We start from the raw sequence: 13,651 nt of genomic DNA, 5'->3' as shown, positions 1-13,651 counted from the left end.
TAGGATGGGTTGAGTTTTGGGAGGTACCTTAAAAACCATCTCATTCCAACCCCCTGCTACGGACAGAAAGATTTTCTCTTTGCTCAAATCTCTGTCCAACCTTGCCTTGAACACTTCCAGTGTTGGAGCACCCACAATTTCTCTGGGCAACCTGTTCAGTGCCTCACCACCCTCACAGGGAAGATTTTATTCCTGATATGCTTCTAACAGTGACACCATGCTCATGCTGCCAAAGCAGGGGCTCAAAAAACCCAGCTGGTCACTGGTTCCTGTTAAGCAATACTAATTTTTGACTTCTGATTGTGATTTTGGCAGCAGAAAGAGTGGAGGAGGTGTCTTGATTCACGTTTTTTGGCTCAAAAGAGTTATGATGGTCAGAGCATTTTGGAAGAGGGGAAAATTTGCAAGAGAAAAATACTAATGGTGAACAGTGATTTGTCATGCCAGACATCAACAGGGAACCTGAAAGCACTTGAGCTGGAAAAAAATCATGGAGGCAACACACGCCTCTCCAGCTGGATCTGTGGGAAGAGAGCAACTAGTGTTCATGGCTTGGAAAACCAAGCTGGGTTTTGCCTGGACTGCTGGAGTCACTCTGGGATCTGCTCCGAGTCCCTCGAGGCCCTGCAGTGCTCACGGTGCATCTGGCAATGCTTCCCATCCTCAAAAAAGGTTGGACAGTTTTGTGCCTGTGTTCATTAACATCTGCCAAGTACTTTCAGCTCAGAGTATAAAAACTGCCGGAGAAATAAATGTAAAGCTGACAGGTTGTTTGTTTGGGGTTTTTTTTAAAGCCTTTTCTCAATCTGTCTTTGTAATTTTTTTGAAAATAAAGTGGTTAAAGCCTTGCAAATCACCACGCTTCTTCACCATACCATGTGCCAGCTACTCTAGGCAGATATTCAAAAATATCACATTGGTTTTAATCAAAGCCCTGAGGATGCTGACAAATTATCAAAGAGAGAACGAGAGAGAAAATTGAAATCTGCCATTTAGCCGTGTCTTTGACATGTCGCTAATTAACAGATGGAGGAAAAATGAGGAAGCGCTGCCTGAATGGATCATTTCAGTGCTAAATCAGGGGGAAAGCAAACAAATAAACAAAGCCCCAGTGGATCCCTTACCTTATTCCGGGTCTGGGTCTGTCCGATGAGGATGAGGGCGTTGGAGGAGATGATGGAGAGGCAGAAGTTGATGAGGATGACGGAGCGCTCCGAGCGGATGTACCTGCAGTGACAGAAGAGGGGAGGGAGACCCACCCTGTCACAGCCTGCCCTGGGTGACCTCTGGAAAGCAGCAATCCAGGCCAGGCTCTACACAATTGCCAATTTCCTGAAGATTTTATGTGCTAGGCAGACAAGAACAAGGGGGGAAGGGAGGGGGAGAAGATGTCTCCATCATCCCCATCAATGCTGGAGTTAGGAGCCAACAAACGAGGGGCCAGCCTAGTCCGAGCCCCTCCTAAAACAGTAGAGTGCTGCAAATCTTCTTCAGCTCTGCCTACTTGAAACGGGGGCTTGAAAAGGAGCTTGAAAGAAAACAAACAGGCAACACACAGATAAGATTCCCAACCAAAGGCATGCTGGCGATGGAAGCAGATTACAAACACATGCACCTTGACAACAAAGTGTGTGTGATTCAGCATTCCACTTCCTTCAGCCTAACAACCCCTCCTGGGGTGAGAAGCATTGAGAAGCATTTCTGGCTTTTATTTTTTTCTTTTTTTTTTAATTTTGGTATCACTTCTCCAAACTAGGCCAAATACATAACTGCAGCTGTGGGTTTGGGACATCAGGGACAGCAGTTAGGGAGCTGTTGCCTTCAGCACCTTTCAGGAGCCAGCTATTTGTCATTTCTGATTTGCAGCACAGCACCAGGCTCGCTGCCGAGGTAAGTGCACCACAATTAATTCAAACCACTGGCCAGGGAGGGAAATTTCTTTGAAGGCACTTTTATGTACATGATAAAACGAAAAGGGAACTGCAAAGGTGCAAGTCCTCAAGGACTGGCTCAAGATCTGACCACACCAACATTCACACACGTGAATTATCTCGAAGATGCTGCAAGTGCCCTGCCTGAATGCCAGATGAGTGAAGAGGAGATGCTGATGCTTATATAAATTAGAAACAGATGTATTAATCAACTAGCTCATCCCTGGAGGCTAATGCAGGATTATTTCCTATATTCCAGCACATCAACTATTTATGTTAGGAATTTAATTTCATTAATTAATTTTAGCGAGAGTGAGTTGGTCGTGCCTTGGCTGCAGAGTTTTGAGTTTCTGATGAGGAGGGCAGGATGGGTTTACTGCACGTGTGTGTACTGCCAAGGGTAAATCTGTGCTTTAGACCTAATGAAGGCTGTAAAACTGATTTTTCAACGTCCCCTTGAGCTGTACCTTCAGACAAACATGCATGGTGAAGATATGCTTTTCTGGATAAAAAAATTTTAAAAAAATAGCAAAGGTAGCATGAACTGCTACTTAATCTGTTGGAAATCTGGTTTATAGGAAGTTCTCTCCCAGCCCCAGAACAGGCTGCAAAATGTAGGATCCCTCCTCAGCAAGAAACTGGGTTGACAGGCTGCAAAATGAGCTTTTGGTTCCTTCCACAGCCAAGCTGAGCCCAAATTTCCTGATTTCAATGGGCTCCATATAGTGCTGGGCATCACCTGGACCCTGCTCCATTTGTGACTGGAGGGTACTGAGACCTCAATCTTCTCATGCTTTGATTGTGTGAAGTAAAACCTCAAATCTCCAGTCAGGAGCTTCTACAGGGCAGAAACAGAGATTTGGACTCTGTCCTGGTGGGAAGGAGATGTAATACATCTGTGTAGCAACATTACAATCCCACTGCTATTAGCATGAACTTGTAAAGTCTTCCCTGATCAGAAAAAGGTAAGAAATGAGTTGACCATAAATCTGCGTTTTAACATAAGGGGAGATAATCTAGCTGTCTTAAGACTTTTTGCCCCTTAAGCCCCCTTAAACCAACTCTCTTTTTTCCCCTGCTTCCCTTCACACCCTGAGAATTTATCTTGTTCTCCAGATCCCTGAACCTCCAAAGAACAAGATGTGGGTTGGCAATGAAAAGAATCAGAATAATTTAGGTTGGGGAAACAAAACAACCTCTCAAGTTCCCAGTCCCATCCTATGCCTAAAAAAAGGACTGATTTCAAAGTCAGATCAGGTTTCTCAGGGTCTCATCTGATTGAGATTTGAAAATCACCAGGAACAGAAATGCTATCACCTCTCTTGGCTGACTTATTACAGCACTAAACTGCTTAACTTAACTGCTTTCCTGGTGAAGGATTATTTTGCTTTATATCCAGCTGGGTCTTTTCCTGCTGCAGCTGGTGCCTTTAGACCTTTCCCTGCCTACCTCTGCAAGTTGTTTGGCTTCTCCATGACTGCTCTTTAACAGCCTCCTCTTCTCCAAATTTGTTCCCTTTGCCTCCTTTGACATTGTCCAGCTCCCTCAGCACAGACTGGACTTGCTGGGATGTGCTGGTATCTCTGGTATTGGAGGCATCCAACACTGGGCACCTTTTCCAGGTGTGGACTCAGGAGTGTCCAGGTTGTTAAAGAAGACATTAAACAATGTTGGCCACCCTACCAACCCTGATCAGCTCTTGATTAGGCCTCAAACCTTTGACCACCACGCTCAAATCCTGCAGGAATTTCATCCAGATATAAAGCCACCAATCCAGTGCATAATTCCATGGTCTGGATACAAAAATGCATTTGGAGACTGTGTTAATGGCCTTGATAATGTCAAAATCCACACCAGCTGCTTCTCTCCACTGTCCATAAAAGCAGTCATCCCATCCCAAAAGGAAAACAGGGCAGCCAGGCACAACCTGTCCTCCACAAATCCTCACTGTCTATTCCCAATTGCTTCCCTGTCCATCATTTTGCCTGGAAATAACCTTTAGAGCTACTTGTCCTTTCATCATCCCAGGGGCTGTGTAGGCTGACCGGTCAGTTGTTCTCTGGATCCTCCTCCTTGCCCTTTTTAAAGGTGGGTGTAACATTTGCCTTTTTCCAGCCTTCAGGAAGCTCCCCAGGTGACAGAGAGTGGCTCCACTCCCTCAATGCATCCCACGGATCTAAAAACACCCAGAGGCATTAAACAGTCCTTGTCTCTCTTTTCCTTGGCAGTGGGGAGCATTTTCTTCCCTGGATTCTGCCTCTATGGAGGAATTTGGGTGCCTGGGAGCCAGCCTTGCCAGCAGAACGTGGCAAAAAGGTACCATCAGCTTTTCAACTTCCTTATCCACCAGGGTGCTTGCCCCACTCAACACCATTTCCTGGGAAATCCTTTGGTGCTGACGTACCTCCAGAACCCATTCCTGATGCCTTTCACATCCCTGACCACTTTCAAACGCAGCTGAGCTCTGACCATTCTAATTCAATCCTGCATTCCTGGGCAATTCTTCCAGAGTCCTCGCTGGTAGCCTGACCTGGATTCCAAACATTTCCTTGTTAAGTTTCTGCTCAGTCATAATGCTAAGAAGACCTCCTGCCACGCTTGCTTTTTTTTCCTTCCATTTCCTCTTCTCCAGCACAGGATGCTCCACAGAAATAAATCACTGTTCTTCTCCAGACCCTCTGGCCAAAGAAGTCAGGAATTTGTATCAGAGGGGCGAAAAAACATCGAACTTGATGGGTTTTGCCCAAAAACACATCTGCAGAAAAGACAGAGCTACTCCAGGGTGCTGCCTTGCTACCCCTCAACTGATACATGGATTCTGTCTACTTATCAAAATATGCTGTACTCAGCCACAAAACTGGGGGAAACTCACTGCTAATTTAGGGAACTTCTGCTCCAGCCTGTGTCCTACAATCACAGGATATCCTGAGTTGGAAGGGACCCACAAGGACCAGCAAGCCCAGCTCCTGGCCCTGCACAGGACACCCCAACAATCCCATCCTGTGCCTGAGAGTGTGTCCAAGCACTCCTTGAGCTCTGGCATTTTTGATGCTGTGACCATTCCCAGGAGAGCCTGTTTCAGTGCTAAACCACTCTGTGAATTAAAAAATTTTTCCTGATACCCAACCCAACCCTCCTGACACAACTCCGGCCATTCCCTCAGGTCCTGTCACTGGTCACCAGCGAGGATCCCTACATTCTGTGTGAAGCCCTGCACCAGCTGAGACAGATGGAAAAGGTCGGAAAAGCCCACAGCCTGCATCTCTGCCCCCATTAGACTCCTCTCCACAAACTGAGTCACTGCAGCTTTCTCACCGTGTGTACACACATCCCTCTCCACACAGCCACTTACTCATCCCTGCCACCTCCCACCAGGGCCAGGAGTGCCTCAGCATCCCCAGCACAGGCAGAGCTCCTGGGCTTAAAGCAAGCCTTAACAGCCCCTCGAGAGCTCATTGACAGCCACTCAATCAGTCCTCAGGAGTGAAAAAAGCTGGGGCTGCTCTCTTGAAATGAAGCAGCACTCACCCAGCTGCTGCCAGGGACAGAGCTCTGCCCTGCCCCACAGGCTGATGGGCTGGTGGACGAGCTGCTCAATAGCAGGGATCGATCCTGTGCTATGGAAAGGTCACTGACTCCAGAGGCTGTAGAGCTGCAACGAGTTCAGGGATGGAAAACACATGGGGTACTCCTGAAATGCCAGTGTGTCAAGGAGCTGCTTGAAAAGAGGTGTCATTTCACCTGTTCTGACCCCTGAGTGGTTGGGTTTTCCCCCCAGTTTTTCACTTCTATGCCAGTTTTCAATTTTTTCTCTCAATTCCCCCTCTTTTCCCACACGGGTGGTGGAGCACGTGGCCCACACACAGATTGTGCCTCCAGCTGTGACCCAGGACAGGCAGTGCAGAGACAGAACAAGGTCACTCCACTTCTGTGGCCCACTGTGTCACTGACCCCTCTGTCGAGACTGCTAATAAGACCAGAGATGCACCATCTGCAGCAGAGATTTTTGCAGCCATCTGTCTACTGGGAACTAGAGGGAGGCCACCAACAGGCCACCAACAGCCGTCGAACAGAAACAACTTCCAGTTTCCAACGGGGCCGTGCCAAGTTGGCCGTGTCTGAAGTGATCACTCGCCTCAAAAAAGCTCGTGCCATTCATGCCAGTGGCTGAGTAGGTGCCACCAAGGAGCAGCCTTTATTTGGGGGTTTTGAATGGGGAGTGCAGAGGGAATTCATTTCCTCCCTGATATGTAGCCCAAAGCTGGGATCACCTCCCTGTTACTCTTGCCCCTCTTTTCTTCACCGTGTTCCTCTCCCTCTTTCTCGCCTTCTTTTCTGGTTCCCATATACACAAACAAACCCTAGCTGGGCAAAATTCTGGGAAAGCTTCCAGACTGTCAGCCTCATCGAGCTTATTCATCAGAAGTGTTTCATACTCAAGCTGGGTCTATGGATGCATGCTCCAGATGCCTTTGTCCAGAGTTCTGAATGGGAAATTTTCCGGCCAAAGCTCCACGAAACAGCTGAGCTCTGGTGAGTGCTCTCCACACAAGATCAGGCAGCCAGGACATGAGGGGTTTCTCTCCAGCATGGTGGAAAAGAACCACTTTGATGCTGCCCCTGTGTTTTAGAGACAATAATACTGCTGATTTCATTTCTAAGCACTCCTCCAGCTGCTGTCTACCAGAATATACAACATTTAGGGCAAAACAAAGTGGGAGCCAGGAGATAATGTTGAATACAAAGTTCCTGAGTCCATTAATAGGAAAGCACATTCACGTCCAGCAGCTATGCCTAAAATAAAAAGGACACACAGAGCGCTCAGGGCTCAGCCACGGGAATGCTGTGAAGTTTGGAAAACATGAAAACATGATCTACAGAGAAGAAATGGAACAAACTCAGCGCACCAAAGAGAAATTCTAGAGATCACCCGATCATGCTTTACAAATATTTACACAGAAAGACTCAGGCTAGAGAGCCCTTCAATCAAGATATAGCTGGTCTCAGGATCACTTGGAAATGCATGTCCATCCTTGGCTAGCTCAGAAATACCCATTCAAGCCTCTCTTAAACGTGTCCTCCCATTCCTGCTGATCGTTTTGGCCATAGGCATAAGGCAAAGAGTGGAATGAGAAATTAAACAGAACACATTTGAAACAGGTCAGGCAATTTACTGTCCTCAATAACAGTAAATATTGGAGGGGTAGAGGAGAGCACAGTCCTGGAAAAAAATACATCATGTTATTCCAAATGGCTCTGGCATGCTCCAAACTGATTCCAAAGCCTCATGTCTGAGCTTGAGCTTCAGATCCTGACCCTGTTTCTGATAGGAAAGAGAGGGTGAGGCTCGAACGCTTGCTCTTTAATCTTCTATCCTAACTTTCCACTTGATCCTGACACCAGTGACCCCAGTAAGTCACCTACCGGCGCTGCTCAGTGCCGCCCAGCCTGAGGAAAAGCAGGAGAGGACAAGGACTTGAGCACATCCAATGATACCCCAGGCACGGAAAAACCTGAGTTCTAGATAAACGTTATCATGATCAGTCTTCAGCTGCCAAAATTAACCAGCCACTATGCACTGTCACAGTATCAACAAAAAAAAAAAGATGCATTTTTGCTCAGTTTTTACGCTCTTGTTTCTTTCCTCTATCAAAGCGCAGGAAAAGTTATCTCAATTCAGTCTCTAAATGGAATTTACCCTTTCCTTCCTGTTGAGAAGAAGCACTGCACAAAGTAAGAGCCTCACACTGATCCCTTCTCCCAAAAGGATCACCTAGAATACCCAACTGTACTCCCTGCAGCCACTCCATTTGGATTTCACAGACATTCACCTGGTTCTGATTTGTCTTTGCTTGGCCTCGAGTCATGAAGGTCTCAGCGTGTTTGCCATGGATTTAGGAGAGACATGGATCTCACAGGATAAACTCAGACCTTGTTCAAGGCAATACAGGGAGAAAATCCCTTGCACACCTCAGGTCCTTCAGCTTAGAGTCACCAGAATGTATCTAACAGGGGCATGAGCCAATTGTTCATTAAAGCTTTGCTTCAAAATCCCTTCAGCCTCCATAAATAACACAATTTTAGGTTCCACCTGACCTGTGTACAGGAGCTGTCAGCAACGGGATGTACTGAGGGATCCCATATGCATCTGAAGATGAAGGCAAAACGTAGCTAAAAAGTTGGGGAGTTATTTAGATGATTTAACATCCTTAAGCTCCTGAAAAGTTCTGTCAGTTCCTCAGGCCAGATGTTTTCATGGCAGGTCACGGAGGTTTGGATGTTCCTAAAGAATTACCTTGCAGCAGCATCTGCCTGCCAAGAGGCCGTGCGTGTCCACCTCGCCTCTGACAAGGTTTCCTGGGGTACACAAAGGCATCGAAACCAGCACGAGGCTTTTGGAAATGGAACAATGTCCCTACATGAGGGCATGGCACTAATTTCACTCTGCTAATTTCTCTGGCACTGAAAGGGGAGAATGATGCCAGCTAAGCCACCAGGATGACTTTCTGCAGGGCCCACTTGTTCCCAAACTGTTCTTCCTCAAGCACCAGACACCCAAAACCACAGAGCAAACATTCCAGGATCTGTGTAGGTCAAAAGACAGTTACTTTCCCCAAAAAGAAGAGAAGAGAATGAAAGCCATACCTCCAAACAGAGACATAAATGATAATCAACAGCAAAAGTGTCAGCGAGGATACTCCACAGCCTACAATTAACGTGACAGAAGGGACCAGCACCTTTTCCATGTTCTGAAAGAGAGAAAGTGAGACATTAAAAAACAAGTCCAGCCAATTCTACCATGAAAATGTCATGGCAAGAATATTCCTTGTTGATGTGCCCACTCAGCTGACCTTCACATCACACTGTGCATACAAACAAACAGCGAAGGAGAACAGGATCTGTTTCTGCCTGAGCCAGCCTTTTATTTTTTGACTGATTCTGCTCCCACAAGTCAGTGCCAAGCCTGGGTAACAATTCTGATATCCATGGAAGGCAGGCATGTGAAAGGTGTTATGAGAGGAGGATCAGGCTCTTCATATCCCATGTGAAAGTGGGAAGATAATTAATGAAGCAATAACAGAACAATTACAAACGAGCTCTTCTGGGACGGCGGTGATGAAGGGTGGAGGATGAAAAGAAGGTGAAAATTTTCCACCAACCACAAACATTCATCTGGAAAAGGATGAAATGAAGCAAGGGAAGAAAAAACAAGATGTGTACCCTCCCCAGGGATCCACCATCCATCAATTCACCGCACTTACACCACTGCACAAGGCATTTTTTCATAGAAAGGAATCACACAGCCTGGAAAACCTGGTGTGGAATGGTTCTTTTTTCTGACTGAATACAAAAGAACATCAGCTCTTGCAACATCAAGAGCAAACACACGCTGTAACCTCTCTAATGGAGCTCTCTGCATCCTGTGACTGTAACTACCCAACATCTGCCACACTGATATCACTGAACTCGCCCTGTCCTCAGCTCAGAGCGAGGAGCTCAATCCCACTTGGCTTTCCCTGCTGCAGGCATTTTTTTTTCCCCCCTGGCACGTTTTTTATTTCCACATCAGTGATCTCTGCTGGCAGGAAGGCAGCGAGAGGCAGAGCCCCACGCAGAACAGACGCCCAAGAACCCTCTGTTTGGGGTCACACCGTTTGCAGAGGACAGGGAGCCCAGTCACGGTTGTCAATAGACTGGCACAGCACCAGCACCTCGCACTTCACTCATGGAGATGAGATGGCTTCTGACACAGCAAGGGCTTAGCACAGGAGATAAAATAAAAAAAGAAAAGTAAAACTATGCATGAATTTGGGAGTGAAACAGGCAGTCCACTAAGACTTGATTACGCTGTCTTTTTGGCAGGCATGAGGCTGCTGAGCCTGAACCTCCAGTCAGAGGGATGCCATGGAGCTGAGGCTACAGCAGCTCTGTTCCAGGCTACTGAGCCTTCTGCGAAGCGAAATAAATCAGGCAGGGCTCAGCGCTGGGTTTAAATGGAGCCTGGCCAGCTCAGCACATGGCCAAACCAAACCTGTGTCCACTCACTCAAGGCCCACAGTCACAACAGGGTTACTCCACAAAAAGAGATGAACAACCCAGACACAGAGGTCAGAGCTGAATTGTCCCTGAATTTTTGAGGGCTTGGGAAAATCCTATTTGTTTCTTTTGAGCAAGGACACCTCTCACAGCTGAGGGGAATTAATGAGGAATAAAACTTTCACCATTCCACTGCAAGGAACTCCTCAGCGGCTGTCGGGAAGGATGGAACAAGAACTTCCAAAATTTAGTGACACCCTGTAGCAGTCTAGAAAATAAGGGGATTAATGTGAATGTCTCAAATATGGGTGGTCATGAAGCCAGCCAAGGATTGTTGATAATAACACAATGAAGAACAAGGTGTGGTTGAAGAAGGGGCCATGCACAGGCAGGGCAGCACTTTTCTGGGAAAAAAATCCTTTTTCTGGCGCCTGGAGATCATTACAACTCAGTGCAGGCACAGGAATAAGGTTGAGAACTGAGCAGGGACTATAGGGTGGATCAAGACCACCCCAGATCCCTGAAAGCTCCAACCCACTTCCAGAAAGGCCTAGAAGAACAGGCTGTACATGACAAATGATTTGCATGGAAAGAGAGAGACTTATCTCCAAAGCAGAGAAAACTGATCTATAAAAAGGCACTCCCTGGGCTCATGGGCACCCTAGGACCCTGGACACCTCATCAGCTGGATCAACACTGGAGCCAGCACTGGTGATTTCTCTTTTTCCTTTTCCTTGTTGCTCCTTTGCTTCTCTCCCTCCCTCTTTAATCCACCTCCTTTTTCCCTTCCACTCTACCCCCTTATCCAAAACCCATTGCCGTGTGCTGGCACCAGATCAGGGACTAATAACAATTTCCATCTGTAATTCACTTACAAAACTTGGGGCCCCTACGACTTCTGCCATTCATTTTGGCCAAACATTTTGTGTGCTTCCTTCCCCTTAAGGGTGGGATGTCACACACAGTCAATGGCTTGAGTACCCAGCTGGCACCAAAAGGAGTATAGGTGGTCTGAGGGATCTTCACTGGGTGCAGACCAGCTACAGACAACAAACCTGATCCTCACCAATCCTCCTGCCTTCAGATTCCCAAAATGCTCATGAAAGAGATGCTTCAGCTCTCCTGTAGATTCTTTCCCTAAACTTTTACAAACACTTAGGTCACTGTGATTTTTATATCAACTCCTTTGACTGTGCTCCCACCCTGAGAATTTACTCCTGCCAAATATTCATGCTAGGGTAGAAGCATTATTTGGGAACGAGGTAAATACAAATTTCAATGAAAATATCAACGCTTTGATTTTGTCTTCCATCAAACAAAATTGAATTTGGACATCATCCAGGCAGGGTGAGTGCTGACATCACATATTTTGCTCCTTATAAACTGAAATGTGGAAAGGACTCTGATTTACTTAGGTAGGGTGTGGCAGAGGTGGATGCAATGTCCTGCAGGAAGCCACAACTTTCTTTGTCCTCCCTGCAGAATCCTGGCAAACAACAGCCCTGTCCCAGTGCAGAGTGCATGGTTGTGACAAAAGCACTGTGGAACACAAGACACTCAGCCATGGATGGCTCCTTGCTCACTCTCTCCAAGCTCTTTCCCCAGCCTTTCCCCTTCCCTGCTCCCCCCTTACAGCAATTTGAGTTCACATCGCACAAATGGTGGCCTGGGATGAGCATCGATTGTGACATTTGATTTAAGTAGGTCTCGTTTCACTGACTTTTCATGGGTAACTGGATAAAAGTGGGGGAGGAGCTGCATTAAAGCGAAGAAAGCCAGACATGTAACTCATTCCTGAACCATCAAGGGAATGGAGTTTGGTTTTTAAGAGATGAGCAGGCTTGCATCCCTAAATCCCAACATTGCAACCCCAGCTGCCCTCCCTTCCACATCCTCCCTGAGATCCCTCCACCTCAAAAGACCTCAGGCTCTCTCACTGCCTTCCCCATCCACTGTTCCACATCATCCATAACCCTCTCCTAGATCCTGAAGCTAATTAAGGATCTTCCACATGTACCAGATCATTCTGAGCTCAGATGTTTGCCTCTAGACAAAGCATTACACAAATGGTGACTGGCCAAGGTTAAGCCAGGCTTTAGGGTCGTAACTGATGTCTATCTGCATTCCATCCTACAGGAAAGACTTGGATCTGCACCTCCTTCTTCCTCTTGCAAAATTTCACAAACCCCATGTCTAGAAGAAAGGCTTCTGCTGAAGAGATGCCATGAAGCTCATCCCTCCACCCAACAGGAAAGGAAGGATGGGTCCAGCCCTGATGGGATTTTTGTTGGCATCAGGAAGGGGGATAACCACAAAAATAACTGGCTGCAGGAAGAAGAGGAGCTGGCTCCTTTGAGAATATTCAAATCATAATGGTTGGAAAAGACCTTTAAGATCACCAAGTCCAACCATCAACCCAACACCACCATCACATTTACCACTAAACCATGTCCTCCCTCAAGCGCCACATCCACGTTTTTTGAACACTTCCAGGGACAGTGACTCTGCTATTTCCTTGTTTCAATTCTGTACCACCTTTTCCACTAAGAAATTTTTCCTAACATCCAATCTAAACCTCCCCTGGTGCAACTTGAGGACATTTACTGTTATCTTAAGCAAGTCCTAAAGACTTAGGCCACAATGTCTTAGGATTCTGTTTTCTTCCTTCATTATTAAGGTTTCTTTGTCCTCCCCACCTTCTTTCTCTATCCACCACATCTTCCATTCAGCAAAAAAATCATCATTTGTTTTATTTTTTCTGACTAATTAAACCCCCTGACAGAAGATGGTCAGATGCTTCAGGATTTGAGCCTTGTAAGGGAAATTTCTTTAAAGAAGAAAAATTGGGGAAATCAAGGTTGGTTTAAAAAATAAAGATGCTACCCAAAGAAAAATGTCAAGGTAAAAGAAGGAACAGTCCTATGGGATTTTCACAGCACCACAGCTGAGGAAAAAACAAGTTGTTTGCAGAAGAAAAAAATGGTTAATTGCAGGCCAGGAATAGGATCTATACCTGCCTGGACTGGAAGTGGTCCCAGAGAGGAACTGCTGACAGGGGCCACCCAAAAAAAACCCCTGAAACACAGGAAAAGCTGTGCCTGTTTGGAGCTGGAAATAAAACTTTTCCCTGGGCCAGTCAGGAACAGAGCAGGTCGTTCTGAGTCGCAAGGGCTGTGATTCTGTCACCAGGCATGACAGGGGAGGAGGGAGGCAATCAATGACATCAGCCAGGATGGAAATAACAAGCGCTGCTGCCTGGGGCCACTCGCTGTCCTGCCACCTCATCGCTCTGCCCGGCAGGGCAGAAGGACGCTCCTCCTTCCCTTTACAATTTCACCTTGCTTCCTTCTTTTTCCTTCTCTTCCTTTCTCCCTAATTTTTTGCTCTCCTTTGTCTTCTCTGTCTCCTTTCCTTTGGCTATTTCCCACGGCATATTCTGCCTTTTCTTCTTGCTCTTAATGCATTTTTTCCAGCTCTCCCCCTTTCAAATTCTCTGCATTTCTCCCTTTCCTTCTCTGCCTTTCTGCAGAACGCTGTGAAAAGCGACTCGATTTGAGTTGTGCTTTTTCCATTACCCTGCTCTGGCTCCAGGGTCAAACAGGCTCCAATTAGAACAAAGTATTTCTTAATGCTGTGCAGTTTGCCCCAGACCTTACAACCAAGCTGTTCTTTCTGCTTTTTCC

The 13,651-nt window shown here is 46.6% G+C and overlaps 1 protein-coding gene across 1 annotated transcript in view; it reads right to left on the bottom strand.

Annotated features, from left to right (window-relative positions):
• Positions 1 to 13,651, bottom strand: part of ADGRB1 (adhesion G protein-coupled receptor B1) — an 84,929-nt gene that overhangs the window by 56,622 nt on the left and 14,656 nt on the right. Inside the window, exons 2-3 of the mRNA XM_041420816.1 lie at positions 8,577 to 8,680; positions 1,125 to 1,227 (exon numbers count right to left, since the gene is read on the bottom strand). Coding sequence (XP_041276750.1) covers positions 1,125 to 1,227; positions 8,577 to 8,680 — 207 coding nt within the window. The remainder of the gene's footprint in view (positions 1 to 1,124; positions 1,228 to 8,576; positions 8,681 to 13,651) is intronic.

This window comes from Onychostruthus taczanowskii, unplaced genomic scaffold (assembly GCF_017590055.1).
Source record: "Onychostruthus taczanowskii isolate IOZ18803 unplaced genomic scaffold, ASM1759005v1 scaffold66, whole genome shotgun sequence".
Taxonomy (NCBI): Eukaryota; Metazoa; Chordata; class Aves; order Passeriformes; family Passeridae; genus Onychostruthus; species Onychostruthus taczanowskii.
The sequence above is the reverse complement of the archived record's forward strand: the minus strand, read 5'-3'. Positions and strand labels throughout refer to the sequence as shown.